Source organism: Babylonia areolata, chromosome 20 (genome assembly GCF_041734735.1).
Source record: "Babylonia areolata isolate BAREFJ2019XMU chromosome 20, ASM4173473v1, whole genome shotgun sequence".
Lineage (NCBI taxonomy): Eukaryota > Metazoa > Mollusca > Gastropoda > Neogastropoda > Buccinidae > Babylonia > Babylonia areolata.
This window is the reverse complement of record NC_134895.1, coordinates 32,247,839-32,263,486: the sequence shown is the minus strand read 5'-3', so window position 1 is coordinate 32,263,486 and position 15,648 is coordinate 32,247,839. Positions and strand designations below refer to the sequence as shown.

Genomic DNA, 15,648 nt, shown 5'->3' with positions numbered 1-15,648 from the left:
TATTTCCTAAAGCTCTTTGACTGCTGCTGCTAAGTGTGCTCGTCAGTGATGAAATTAATTTCACTGAGACGAAACTGAGCTTAGAGGTCAGGACGTTAGTCACCGATCTTTTATATGGGCTTCTTCCTCTTGGAATTGCATTGTCTTTCTTCAGCAAGACCAGTTACATTACTTAATAGCACACAAAAAGTAGTCACTCCATTAAAAATGCATGCCATAGTGATCTGATTTCACAATGGTCCCAACGAGTTTATTACAGATCTTACGACTTCGAACAATGCAACTTCCTCCGAACTACGATCCTAGCCCTCAACATCTTGCCCTTACTTAAGGGCGTCTGCCAACATCGTTAAGCTCAACTCCACGGGATTGATAATGTACTTTTCATCAAATCTGACGTAAAACAGACATACCTTCCATACAATCGTTTTGATATAAATACAAACCCGACTTCCGGCATAAACAAGACGCCTCTTGATCAAACTCCTCCATCCCATCCCACTCCATCCATCACCTCCTCCCCACCATTCCCTCCTACCTTGATCCCTCTCACCCTCCATCCCACCCCAACCCCCATCCATCACCCCCATCACACACACACGCCACCTCACCACAACCTCACCAGTCTTCAAGTAAGAGAACTGCTTGTCCTGCCGGACGAAGTCCACGAGCGATGACGTCACGGTGGGCAGCAACTCTTCTACCACGTGCAGCACGCCGTTGGACGCCAGGTGGTCCGAGGAGGTGACCTTGACGCAGTTGACCGTGGTCATCCTCTCGGGTCTGGAATAGAAGTTGACGCGGACGGTGGAGTCCAACGGGCTGCCCGTCTGGAGGACGTCCTCGTCACTGAAGGAGGACAGCCGGCGGGGCTCTGGGAGGAGATGACCCAAAACCACCGTCTCCAGGTCCTGGATTTCTTCTTCCTCCTCCTCTTCTTCTTCGTCCCGGAAAGGCTTCTGGGAGAACTTCCAGGACCTGTCCCGGAGAGAGATTCCTTCCCCAGGCACCAGGTAGCTGTTGAGCAGCTGCGGCGGGAAGGCGCCGTCTTGGGGAGCGAAGACGGTGAAGTTGCCTCGCGCCAGTTCTTCCTCCAGACCCGCCTGGCTGACGGCTTTCAGCAGGTCATTGAGGCCCAGGGAGTTGGCTGTGGTGGGTAGGTCTTCCAGCTGCAGTTCTGTGGACAGAGAGAGAGAGAGAAAGGGGGGTGGGGGGGATAAACGGCTATTTATCCTTTTTAATCTTCAAATACACGCACTTCCATTTACTATGGGAAAATAAAATTTTTAGCCATTATATGCGAGACTGATAATTCGGTAATTGCTAGAATGTTCGATTCTTGATATTTGAAAATGAATCCCAGTGGCCAACATGGTCACTGCATTCTCTTTATCCTTTACCTGCTGTCTTTTGGTTATCCAGAGGATGGCGCGGTAGATTCATTAGATTGTTCACCATGTACTGATCAGAGTTCGATGCCCCGTTTGGGCATGGTATTGTGTCTGTGTTTCGCTATTATATGCGAGCCTGATAATTCAGTAATTGCAAGAATATTCGATTCTCAATATTCGAAAGGGAATCCCAGCAGTGGCCATCTTGAGCGTTGCCTTCATTCCATCCTTTACCTGCTGTCTCTGGTTATCCATGGGATGCCGCAGCAGATTCGTCAGGCGTGAAGCTTCTGATCAAGTGTTCAACATGCAGTGATCAGAGTTCGACGCCCAGCTGGGCATGGTACTGTGTTCTTAGAAAAGGTACTTTATTCCTTCTTCTTCGTCGTTCGTGGGCTGCAACTCCCACGTTCACTCGTATGTACACGAGTGGGCTTTTACGTGTATGACCGTTTTTACCGCGCCATGTAGGCAGCCATACTCCGTTTTCGGTTACTTTATTCCTATTTTTCTCACTCCACGCTGGTTTGAATCGGTATCTGACTTGGGTCGGAAATGGTTAAAACGATGGAGGGAAAGGATTGAGCCCCACCTTCCAATGTCGAGCCCTTGACGCATGAATTCACTGCCAAGGTAGCCGTGGAAGGGTATGGTACCTTAAGCCTTTTAAACCTTCATATCCACACACTCCCATATATCAAAAGGTAAATGTTTGGTCATTATCAGTGATAATTTGGTTGCTAGAATGTTCATTTCTCGATGTTCGAAAGGGAATGCCAGAGCCAAACATGATCACCGACGTCTCTATCCGTTAAACATGTTGTCATTTTCTATTCAGGGAAAGCCGAGGCAGAATCGTTAAGCGTCAGACCCTGATCCTGTGTTCACTGTGCAGTGATCAAGGTTCGCGGCCTCGTTTCGGCATAGCGTTGTGTCCTTGGGAAAGGTACTTTCTTCCGATTTTCCTCACTCCACCCAGGTGAGTTCAGTTGGGGAAGGTTAACTCACTCAGTACGGCCAGTCCTCTCTTCTCCTCTACACAGATCCCTCGGATGTCCAGTGGGTGGGTGTCTGAATGACCCAACCTTTAGCTTCCGTCGTCAGAATTGTGGTATTCTTTGTCAGCATTCACCTCTTCAGTATAAGAGCCTTCCGCTTGCAATATTTTGATGATGGTAACTGGGGTGAAACGCTGTTAACTTCGTCTCTTTCGCCGTTCGTATGGAGAGAGTTAAAAAGGCGGAAGGAGAGACTGGACCCCGCCTTCTTATGCTGAGCCCTAAACACAGTGGACGTGAACCCACTGCCCCCACTGCCGTACAAAATGTAAGGGACGTTTAACTTTTAACCATAACAATCAACTATCCGGTTATAGGAGAGGAAATCTTACTTTTGGGACATCCGAAGTCCTCTGAAGACCTGGAGAAACCATGGCAACATTCGTACAGTTCCACTTTGGTCACCTGGCCCTCAGCACTCTGTATGCTGCAGAAAAAAAGGAAAAATGGGGGTGAGGGGTTAGGGGAGGGGAGTGAAAGAGGGAGAGATGAAAGGAAGGGCAGAGACAATGGAGTATGTCTTGGGTAAAGATGTGTGTGTGTGTGTGTGTGTGTGTGTGTGTGTGTGTGTGTGTGTGTGTGTGAGAGAGAGAGAGAGAGAGAGAGAGAGAGAGAGAGAGGGCATACGCTACTGTTCTTGTTTTAAAGGAAGGTTATTTTCATGTTCTGTGTTGGAGTATATAAAGAATCTGTGTGCGAGTAGCATCCGTATGTGAGTGGACCGTCAGTTGGAATGAACGGGGGAAAGTTTTCAAATTTAGAACTTTTTATCATGAGCGTAATTTCAAGATAAGACGTTACAGCAGTGTGTTTCTTTCTGAATCTTTTCACTGTCAGCTATTCCCAAACACAACATTTTCCAGCATTTTTTCTTTAAAAACTTAACAGCTTCATAATTTCTAAAACTGTTTCCTTGCTACCTTTATCTGGATAAAAAAAACAAAAAACGTTGTTCAAAACAACACGCTTTTTTTATCATTCGTCCATATCTTTTTAATATATATATTTTTTTAATGTATAGTAGTTATATAGCTGAATTCAGTAGGTCGGTGGCTAAACTGAATGAATACTGACACGGAGCCATGCTGTGATTCAATTTAATTGTGACACTGACGTCGAAAGGGTTAAACAAACAGCTCAAGAACTGAATCGTAATTATCTTCAAAAGGTGATGCATATAACATGGCTGATTTGAACATAATAAACTGAGCTCACGTGGTGGTGCATTTGTAAGCGCTGTCACTGGATTCGCAGACTTGTGTAGAAGTCTTGAAGTGATGGGCGACAGAACTGGATTCGCCATCAGAGCCGTTCGACTTCTCCTCGCTTCGGCACACATTGGGTCTGCACGTGGAACACGTCACAGGCATGAGATACTAGAATATATGCATCATTTAGAACACGACATAGGGTAGGAGATACAAGAATATGTGCATCATTCAGAACATAACGCAAGACACGAGATACAAGAATATGTGCATCATTTAGAATATGACACAGTGTATGCTGTACAAGAACACTGCTTCTTTTAGAACATGACACAGTGTATGCAGTACAAGAATATTGCTTCATGTAGAACATGACACAGTGTATGCAGAACAAGAATATTGCTTCATTTAGAACATGGCACAGTGTTTGCAGAACAAGAATATTGCTTCATTTAGAACATGGCACAGTGCATGCAGAACAAGAATATTGCTTCATTTAGAACATGGTACAGTGTATGCAGAACAAGAATATTACTTCATTTAGAACATGACACAGTGTTTGCAGAACAAGAATATTGCTTCTTTTAGAACATGACACAGTGTATGCAGTACAAGAATATTGCTTCATGTAGAACATGACACAGTGTATGCAGTACAAGAATATTGCTTCATGTAGAACATGACAAAGTGTATGCAGAACAAGAATATTGCTTCATGTAGAACATGACACAGTGTATGCAGAACAAGAATATTGCTTCATTTAGAACATGACACAGTGTATGCAGAACAAGAATATTGCTTCATTTAGAACATGACACAGTGTATGCAGAACAAGAATATTGCTTCATGTAGAACATGACAGAGTGTTTGCAGAACAAGAATATTGCTTCATTTAGAACATGACACAGTGTATGCAGAACGAGAATATATGCTTCATGTAGAACATGACACAGTGTATGCAGAACAAGAATATTGCTTCATTTAGAACATGACACAAGGTACGGGTTACAAGAATAGGGAGGGAGGTGCAGGCCCACTTTCCTCGGACTTTCGCTGGGACTCCTCAGTTATTCTTAGCGAGAACCGTGTGCGCATGCGCGTCCCGATTGCCACGAAGAAAAGCAGCGCACACCCAGAAAAGCCCATGACGTCATATGACCTTTTTTGTCGCTCTGCAAGCGACGAAACGTTCCCGACGAAAGCGCGTGCAATATATGTATCATTCAGGTATTGTAATGGCTGACATGTATGATGGATGTTACGTTGTGGGTGATGATTTTGTGGCGTGTAAGAACGTATACTATCTTTGTGGTTGAGCTTTGCTTAGATGTCTGTGCTCGGTTTAATGCATATATGTTTTCGTTTCGTGTTTATGCATGTTTTACAATGTTTTTGTGTGTGTGGTTTTGTTGTTGTTGTACAACGCACTTGAGCATGTTTCACGTGGAAAGGCGGTACATAAATCACAACATGATGATGATGATGGTGGTGATGATGATGATATCACCATCATCATCATCATTATCATTATTATTATTATATACTTCGTTATCTCTAGAAGAGAAATTGTTGACACATTTGCTGATAAGAAGGAGATATACAAAAGACCGTATGGCATTCCATCCACAGAACAACACAAAGTTTAATCATGCTCACACTTTTCACTTCATGACTGATAATGAATATATATTTGACACAGTATAAGCTGGAATGATACATGTTATAATATCCCAGTGATCTAGATTGTATAGATACACAAATAAAAGACACAAATAAAATAGATAAATGAAATGAATAGGGGCCTATACCACAATGACCGACAGGATTTTCCTGATCATGGGTAGAAGTGAGATATGTAGATGGGAATACGCAAATATGTACATACTGCATGAAACGGTCTAAGATATGCAGTAGATATATATGCTTGCCTGTCCCTGTGTGTGTGTGTGTGTGTGTGTGTGTGTGTGTGTGTGTGTGTGTGTGTGTGTGTGTGTGTGTGTGTGTGTGATATGTATATAAAGGGAGACAGTGGGAGAGAAAGATGGAGACAGAGAAGCAGAAAGAGAGCGCGCGCGAGAGAGAGCGAGCGAGAGATTTCGATTCCGATGATTCATTCATTCAAGGCCACAGCCCCATATGAACATGGTGCGATCACAGATTTTGCAAATGTCACTATAACTGTCAGCGTCTGCACTACAGCTTTTGCATCATTGTAACGTAAAGAAATTAAGACAATACCGTCTCTCTAAAATTAAAAGCTCTGTATAGATACCATGCCATTATCCTAACAGAGAGAGAGAGAGAGAGAGAGAGAGAGAGAGAGAGAGAGAGAGAGAGAGAGATAGGCAGTCAGACAGACAGAAAGAAGGACAGAGGATAGGACAGAGAGAGAGGGGGACAGAGAGATACAACGACAATGATTTGTAATTTTTATTTTATTTTTTTAAGTTTTAAAGATGACAATGGATCCTTTTACATCGACAAACATAAAAAACCCACTGAGTGTATTATCCTTTTAAGGGCGATACACATATAACACAATGTACACAATAATCAATGTCGAATTAAACTGTTCCGACTTTTAAAGGACTTATAACCATACGCAGAGAAGCTTTCAATCACATTCTTCTTTTCACTGGTTTATTGTCTGCTCGCTATAAGGCGATTTAGACACACACGTATTCATTCACATGGGTGGGTGAGGGTAACTTGCAGAAGAAACAACAACCAGCAAACAGTGGAGTGGTCTGGATGAGTTATCGGTCTTATGAACGAGTTACTACAGAGTAGCATGATTATTACCTCGGCGATGGATGTTGGAAGTTGATGGGAATAGTATAAAACAGCCTCAATATCTTGTGCTCATATATACCCCCCCCCCCCCCCCCACACACACACACACCCTCTCCCCCCGTACCGTGTTCTTATAATGGATTGTGAGAAGTGGACAGTCAAATACCATTCCGTATTTTGAAGACGTGAGTAAGGCCAGCCAGCAGTAAAACATGTCTGCGATAATTCTCTGAAGAAAACTGAACTTTCTTCTTGCGTTCGTTCTTTCTTCTTCGCTTTTCGTTTCCACTCTTCCCTTCTTTAAAAAAAACAACAAAAAAAAACAAAAAAAAAAAAAACGTTGAAGAAGAGGACGAAACGTCAGCTTCACAGATTTATGTCACGTTTCTGTCAGATCAGATCACCTGATGAAGAGAGAGAGAGAGGGGGGAAAAGGATGAGGAAGGGCGTTTAAAGCAGAGAGAGAGAGGGAGAGAGAGAAAGAGGAGAAGGATGAGGAAGGGCGTTTAAAGCAGAGAGAGAAAGACAGAGGGAGAGAGAGAGAGGAGAAGGATGAGGAAGGGTGTTTAAAGCAGAGAGAGGGAGAGAGAGAGGGGGGGGAGAGAGAGAGAGGAGAAGGATGAGGAAGGGTGTTTAAAGCACACAGAGAGGGAGAGAGAGAGAGGAGAAGGATGAGGAAGGGTGTTTAAAGCACAGAGAGAGAGAGGGAGAGAGAGAGAGGAGAAGGATGAGGAAGGGTGTTTAAAGCACACACACACACAGAGAGGAGAAGGATGAGGAAGGGTGTTTATAGCACACAGAGAGAGAGAGAGAGAGAGGAGAAGGATGAGGAAGGGTGTTTAAAGCACACACACACACACAGAGGAGAAGGATGAGGAAGGGTGTTTATAGCACAGAGAGAGAGAGAGAAGAAGGATGAGGAAGGGTGTTTAAAGCAGAAAGAGAGAGGGAGAGAGAGAGGAGAATGAAGAGGAAGGGTGTTTAAAGCAGAGAGAAAGAGAGAGAGAGAGAGGGCGAGGGAGGAAGGGTGCTTAAAGCACACGAAGAGAAAGAGAGGCAGAGAGAAGGAGGGTGTTCAAAGCACAGAGACAGACAGACAGACAGACAGACAGATCAAAGAAATCGTCACACATGACGTCAGACACGGCTGTTGCACCAACAGTCATTAACAAAACACAGCGCCGTCGCATCATCACAGAAGCCGCGCCAAGCCAGCTGACGCCAGCAGACTCCAAGCCTTTGGGCTGAGAACGGAAATTCCAGGGAGCTGCTTCATTCACTTTCCTTTTAGACTGCCTGTCTGCTTTCTTTCAAAACTCTCCTCTCAGCATGGGAACACGTCATCAATGTTTGTTTTTGTTGAGTTTTTTTTCCCCCCTGAGTGCAAGGGGTTAGCCTGTTCGCGTGACGAAGTTTACTGTTGACGTCATTTCCTTCAGTCTACTTCCACGTGATCATTGTGAGAGAATGCTTCCAAGAACGAATATTGTATCCATCGTTCGAGATCATAATAATAATAATAACAACAATAATAATGAATATGATAACAGGTATTTATATTGTGCTCTATCTCCATAGCACAAAGGTCCCAGAATGCTAACATTAATACAACATCAATACAGGATGATAATAATATAACATCAATACAGGATGATAATAAAATAACATCAATGCAGGAAGAAAATGGTTGCAAAAATGAACACAGGGCATTATTATCAAGACTTACAAGGAAGGCAATGACAACGCACGCACGCACACACACACACACACACACACACACACACACACACATCACATCACATCACATCACACGTCAACACAAAGACATCCATGAAAGCAGATTTGTGCGGATGTGTTTTGAGACCAGATTTTAACTGAGAGTTTTGTTTTGATAGGTGTGTGTGTGTGCTGGTGAGATATTTTCGTGGTACAGTTGGCAGAGGTAGAACAGCTGGAAAGAGAGAGAGGGGTGGTGGGGGATGAGAGACAGACAGAGACAAGCACAGAAAGAGAGAGAGGGAGAGACAGACAGTGACAGACAGACAAATAGAGACACAAAGAAAAACAGAGTGATATATAGAGAGAGAGACAGACAGAGTCAAGGAGACAGAAAGACAGACAGACACAGAGCACAAAGAAACACACACACACACACACACACACACACACACACACACACACACACAGAGAGGGAAAGAGAGTCACAGAGAGAGAGAGAAAGACCGAAAGTGTTTGAGTGGGAATTGTGCTGGCAGGTGCTTGATTGTTTTTTTCCTAATTTTCTGCGTTCTCCCACATACTCTGTTCTCATTATGCAGACACTTCACACCTGCATACAATTCCTGGCACCATGCAGGTTGTCTCTACGTGTATAAGCGTGTAGCTGACGACATGCAGATGTTTTATATTACCCCAACCTCTTTTTCTACTCATTTTTTTTTCTTTGGTTTTCTTTTGTTTTGTTTTGTTTACACGATGAGAACAGGGGTAGTGGGGAGGGGAAGTATCGGTTTCGGTTTCAAGGGAGTGTCGTGGAGTGCAGACAACCGCTAACTACACCACATGTGCTTAATTAAAGAAAAGGAGCAAATGTCTGACCTTCGCACATATATAACCCAACGCGCTGGCCAGACCTTGTGCTTGTGTGTGTGTACGTGTGTGTGTGTGTGGGGGGGGGGGGGGGGGGGGGGGGGGGGGGGGCGTTAGGGGGGAAGGGAAAAAGGAGAGAAACGACGAAAACAAGTTTAGCAACTCCCAGTAAGTCGGTGACATAAACAGAATGAACGTGAAGAGACTTCTCCGTTCTTTTTTTTTTTTTTTCTCTTTTTTTTTTGTCTCTTTGTGTTTCTCTGTTTATCAATTTCTTTCTTCCTTCCTTTCTTCTTTATTTCTTCTGTTCGAAAGCTTGGAACGTGGAAGTCTTTATTCTGCTTGCGATGAGGCAAGCGATCACTGATGACACCGGCGAATAAAACAGAGCAGAACATGGGAAAAGAGGAAGCAAAGACAAAAAATAAAAGAAGTGTTTCACGGACTAACCAGTGTACACTACACCACATCGGCTTTAACCCTTTCACAGCCAGTCAATTTTGAGTTCAAAATTTACTTGTGCTATGAACACAGAAAATATGGCGTCTAAGAATAGCTGGGGTTTACCCCTGCGATGTGCAGAAAATAATTTATGGCCTATCCTTCCACCGAACATTAAGAGCAGTAGGTACATGGATAGCAGACCCATGATCTGGTCACCTTTCTGGACATGTGTCCTCTACCTAGCTTGTGCATAAATGCGAGTTTGGCGGTGAAAGGGTTAAAAGGCGTTTCTTTAAAAAAAGAAAGAAAGAAAAGGAGCTGATGCCTGTTCTATGTGTTAACACAACGCGCTGGGCAGGCCCTTGTACTTGTAAGAGAAGAGAGAGAGAGTAGAAACTGGAAAGAGAAGAGAAGAGACAGAGACAGAGAGATGATGATGATGATGATGATGATTTGGATACTTATACAGCACCTATCCTTGGTCAGAGACAAAGCTCTGAGCGCTTTACGAACTGAACACACAATCATTCGCACAACTGACTGCCGACGTGTGTAGCAGAGCCGACTGACAGCTGCCCCCAAGGCTATGTAGGCAGCCACACTCCGTTATCGGGGAGGGGGGGGTGCATGATGGTTATGTTCTTGTTTCCATTACCCACCGAACGCTGACGTGGATTACAGGATCTTCAACGTGCGTATTTGATCGTCTGCTTGCGTATACACACGAAAGCGGACCAGGCACTGACAGATCTACACATATGTTGCCCTTGGAGACAGGAAAAATCGCCACCCTTTACCTGGTGCCGCCACAAAACTGGGGATCAAACTCACAGAAACTCTGGCGAGAATCCAACACTCTATCCATCAGGCCAAGGCATCAGAAAATGAGAGGAGGAGGAGAAGAAGAAGAGAGATAAGAAGAACAAAAAGACAAGAAGACGAGAGAGAGAGAGAGAGAGAGAGAGAGAGAGAGAGAGAGAGAGAATGAGAGAGAAATGAGACAGACAGACATATAGACATATATATATTTACATATATATATATAGAGAGAGAGAGAGAGGGAGAGAAGAAGAAAACGAAGAGAGAAAAAGAAGAAGATGATGAGAGAACGAGAGAGAGAAAGAGAGAGAACTAGAAAGACTGAAAAGAAAAAGAAAGAGAATGACAGAGATCTAGAGAAAGAGAGAAATGAGACAGACAGCAAGGGAAAGAGAGGGGTGGGGGAGAGAGATCTAGAGAAAGAGAGAGAAATGACAGAGAGCAAGAGAGAGAGAGAGAGCACAATGGCTTGAGTGTTATAATCTTTAGAAAAGGCAGTAACGGCACCTTTCCCATCATGAAATGCTTAAAGGTCAGCGCACACAGGAAGCAGGCCCGCAGACGTTCTGGTTTATTTACCATTAATATGAACACACACAGCCCACACACATAGATAAACATGCATACACACACACAAACACACACACACACACACACACACACAAATACGCATGGCATACACACACAGACACAGACACACACACGCGCGCGCGCACACACACGCATGCATGCATGGAAAGAGCGGGAGAGCAAGAAACAGAAAATGAAACAGAAACACAGAGAGTTGGGGAAAAAGAGAGACAGACAGAGAAAGAGAGACAGACAGACAGACGGTCAGAGAGAGAGAGAGAGAGAGAGGGATGGGGAGGCTAAGGGAGGGGGGGGGGGATTTCAACGAAGTCGTAAACAGATGCACCAACTGCTGTTAACAAATCACAACGCCGTCACATCACACAAATCATGTCAGCTGACGCCAGCAGACCCAGGCCTTTGGGATGAGAACAGAAATTCCAAAGGAATTATACTACTTCACAAATTTCCGTTTTTGCCCGTCCGCTGCTTCCTTTCTTTCCAAACTGTTCTCTCTGCATGTGAACACATGTCCTTACCACTTGCACTGTCCGATTCTTCCGTGACGTGAGTGAGTTTGTTGCGTGACGGTTCGCTGCTGACTATTTCCCCGTTCCTTCACATCTACATTGCCTAATTACCGGGGAAAAGGTGATTTGTGGCATAGCATTTTATAGCTGGTGGTATAAATGTGTATGTTTGTATCATGCTTTTGTGGTGGAGACTTGGGGAATGATAGAGACAGAGACAGAGAAAGAGAGGGTAAAAACATGCGTGATTTAGGTTGTCATGCTTTATTGCCCACAAATTGAGAATAAGCTACATAAATTTCCCTTCAAACTCTTTTTTTCTTCTCTCTTTCTTTGTACCGTCTTTCTTTCTTTCTTTCTTTCGTTCTTGCCTATAGTTCAGTCATTCATTTCTTCTTTCTTCTTTTCCTTCTTCTTTCCTGAATGAGAAGAAGACAGAATGACATTCAGAAAGAGACGGGGAGAGAGAATGAGACAGAAGTGGGGGACAGGGGGGGCATGAGAGAGGGACAGTAAAAGAGCGAGAGAGTAATTCCAATAGGGTTGTCAGAAATCATTATGTCGGATACCATTGTTGAACCAACTGAATGCCATTAACAACTGAAAGCACAATGACGTGATATCACTTAACATTAGCCTGATTTCCTTTTTGACTGCCTGCTTTCCAAAGTGAACCCTTCTCTGCCTGTGAATACTAAGTATTTCACATCGTGACAAAACAGGCGTAAAATATAACGCTTATCTGCCAGTGCAGGCTCTGGCTTCGATTCACGCTCCCACCATTTCTCCCATGTCTTACTCGAAAATCAAACTGAGGGTCTATAGTCATTTGGATGAGCACTTGGCGCATTGAAAGCGAACCCTTGGCCAAAAAAAGGGGGTTATCTTCTGTCAAAATTCCGTAAAAGTAATCCATTGTAACATGTACACAGCCCGACCCAGTCCCAGCGGCCCGGAAGCTCTACGGAGGACTGGAGGACCTGCGACGTACTGCCGCCTTCGTCGAGGAGACGGGGGAATCCATATGAAAAATGACGAACGAGACAACAACAACAACATGTACACAAATATAATGTGAATACAGTTAAGGCCTGACTTGCAAGGTGGGTTTTGCTGCTGTCAGATATCTGCATAGCAGATGTGGTGGTCATATATGGATTTGCCCGAACGCAGTACATTCTTTGGGAAAATGAAATTGATACTGTAACTCTGTAGAACTTAAAGGATAGTTCTCAAGTGCTCTTTCATGACAAGTACCGTACCGAAATAGGTATAAATGCCCGACATTAAAAAATTTTGAAATTTCATATATTTTTTCACAGCAGTAGTAAACCTTGCCTCCGAAGTCAATAATTTCCCTGAAAGTGACAATCAGTTCTTTTTGATCGAGCGATTTTTGGCAGGGCATCCTTTGTGTATTCTTTAGTTTAAAAAAACCACTTCGTTGCGTTGCAGTTTCGCCTATTTTCATGTTTGTGTTACAATTAGTGTTTTCTTGATGGAAAATTTATATGTTTTTCTGTACTTATTCGTGTACTTTCAGGGTAAAATACTGCGCACCTTTAAAGAAACCTCCTTGTCTTGTCATTCAACCCAAATCCAAACACACGGGTGCGGACACACACACACACACACACACACACACACACACACACAGAGGAACGAAGCAGTAGTTGCAGATACACCACCAACACAGGGCGCTGTTACCTATCAGCCAATAGAATGTGACAGCGTCACGCCACAGCGAGAGCCACACCACGTGTTTCCCATCGGAAGTCGCTGTGGGAGTTGCCTCCCATTGCATGTCTGTTTTGTTTGCCAGACAGTGTGTTCACAGCATGTAAACATACCACACCTGTCTGCTGTTCCTGGCATGATTGTGATTGTTTTCTCTGTGGGAGAAATTTCCCCGGAGAGAGAGACAGATACAAACAGACAGACAGAGAGAGAGAGAGAAAGACAGAGAGACAGAGAGAGAGACTGAGAGAGAGAGACAGACAGACAGACATACAGAGACACACACACACACAGAGAGACAGACAGACACACACACACACACACACACACACACACACAGGAGAGACTGAGAGAGAGAGAGAGACTCACACATAATGAAAGAGAAAGAGAGAGACATAGAAATAAAGACAGACATATACACAGAGACAGAGGGACAGAGATAGACACACAGACAGACACACAGACAGACAGAGGAAGATTATATCTTGCCCTCAAAAAGGATAAGAGGTCTGTCTGTCTTCAAAATGTACGTCATTCCAACCAAACCCGTCAAGCCATCTGGGTGGGAACAACAACAACAACAACAACAACCAAAGGAGAGAACTGAAATGGAATTGAAACTCTTCGTATCTTCCATTTCATTATATTATTGTAATATTTTCTTCGTTTATCTTATTTCGTTTTATTCTATTGTATTTTATTTTGCCTGACTGCTTTACACAAACCCGGGGTTCCTTCTCCTGCCTGATCAGCGTGCTGTGTTTATGCGTATGTCAGGCATCTACTGCGAGTTTATTTCATTTTATTTTATTCTTATTTTCTTTTTTTTAAGCAGTTGTGGTATAACGCAGTATCATCAGCCCACCCTCTTTGGGCCCTCCTTGAAATTGAAACTGAAACTGGTAAACTGTTATGGCTCGAAGAGGTTCTTAAAAGATAATTATAATAACTTTTGGAAAGACGTTATGAAGGCTTATGCCAATTTCAACACACACACTCAGCTGGTTAACAGCAAATAGTTAATAACTGAACCCATCTTTTTCAATGCTAAATGTAGAATCGACAATTCTTTTCACTTTAAGAACTGGACAGCAAAAAATGCATTTTACGTGCGTGATATTCTGGATGAAAACTGCCAGTTTTTAAGGCAGGAAGACTTTTTAAGAAGAACGAATTACCTTAATTACCTTAGTTGCATTCAATCAATCAAAGAATACGACAGAAAAATAAATATGGAATTAGAGAGTCATCAGTCATCACAACAATGAAAATAGTAAAGCGTCAGAAACTATTTGTGGGGTAAAAAACGGAACACGGATTTATTACGATATAATCTTGGAGAAAAACGAAATTTTTTATATGAAAGCTTTTATGAAATGAGAAAATAGGTTAGGTACTCAGATTGATTGGAAGAAAACATTGAAAAGATAAACAGAACCAAAGAAATAAAGATGAAATGGTTTCAGCTTAGACTATGTCATGGAATTTTAGTGTCAAATATTGCCCTAAAAAACATGAGTGCAGTTGATGATGACAAATGTAATTTCTGTTATACTGAAAAAGACACAGTGCAACATTATTTATGGTTTTGTCCAGTTTCGCAAACCTTTTGGCAGGACTTTAATAAGTTATTGAGAGATAAATGTGAAAACTGTGGACGACTGTCACTGAACTTTGAATTGGCATTGTTTGGAACTGATGATAAAAATATAAAGAATACTTTTGATTTGATGTTATTATGGGCAATTTTTTTTTTATACATAGGAGTAGAATCAATCAAATAAAACCAACTCTGCAAGCACTCCTGCTGACCTCAAGTATAGATACAAGGTAGAAAAGCATGTACACACAATGGAAATGAATTACTGTGATTTTGTTAAAAAATGGCTACCATACTCTATGTTGGTAATAGAACATTGAGTAAAATGAAAACTGTCATCATAATACATTATATGAATGATCTCTGTTTGATAGAATTCATAACAATATCTGAAATGAATATACTGCAAAATTTGACATGTTTGTACATTAATTTTGATAAAAGAAGTAAGCTGCCACAGGTAATTAATAACATAATTATATAAATCCTTTAATAACACTTCATAAAAACTCTGGTGCTCCTTGAAGCTTTGTCATCATGAATACATGCCATGATGTGACAGTTTGGAATCACTGTCAATATATCATTTTTTTTTCTTGTTCTTTATCATTTGTTACTGTTCTTCTTATTATTATTACTATTATAAGTATTATCACATTGGAAAATAACCCTTGTATCCCAATAAGTTAATGATTTTTTTCGATGTTCATTGATGGTCTAAATGTTTTGCTCTGTGAATGTTGAATCACACTGATGTTGTGAAATGTGAAAATATAACCTTGTGTACAAGGGGAAAGAAACCAAACCAAACCAAAAAAAAGAAAGAAAAAAAGAAAAAAAAAGAAAAAAAGAAAAGAAAACAACAACAACAAACAAACAAACTGAAACTGCAACTGGTTTGTAGTTACA

General features: G+C 42.4%; 1 protein-coding gene across 4 annotated transcripts in view; it reads right to left on the bottom strand.

Annotated features, from left to right (window-relative positions):
- Positions 1-15,648, bottom strand: part of LOC143295411 (transforming growth factor-beta-induced protein ig-h3-like) — a 61,542-nt gene that overhangs the window by 18,762 nt on the left and 27,132 nt on the right. For all 4 annotated transcript variants that reach the window (XM_076607094.1, XM_076607095.1, XM_076607092.1 and 1 more), the window contains exons 4-6: positions 3,665-3,793; positions 2,782-2,876; positions 623-1,177 (exon numbers count right to left, since the gene is read on the bottom strand). In XM_076607094.1, coding sequence (XP_076463209.1) covers positions 623-1,177; positions 2,782-2,876; positions 3,665-3,793 — 779 coding nt within the window. The remainder of the gene's footprint in view (positions 1-622; positions 1,178-2,781; positions 2,877-3,664; positions 3,794-15,648) is intronic.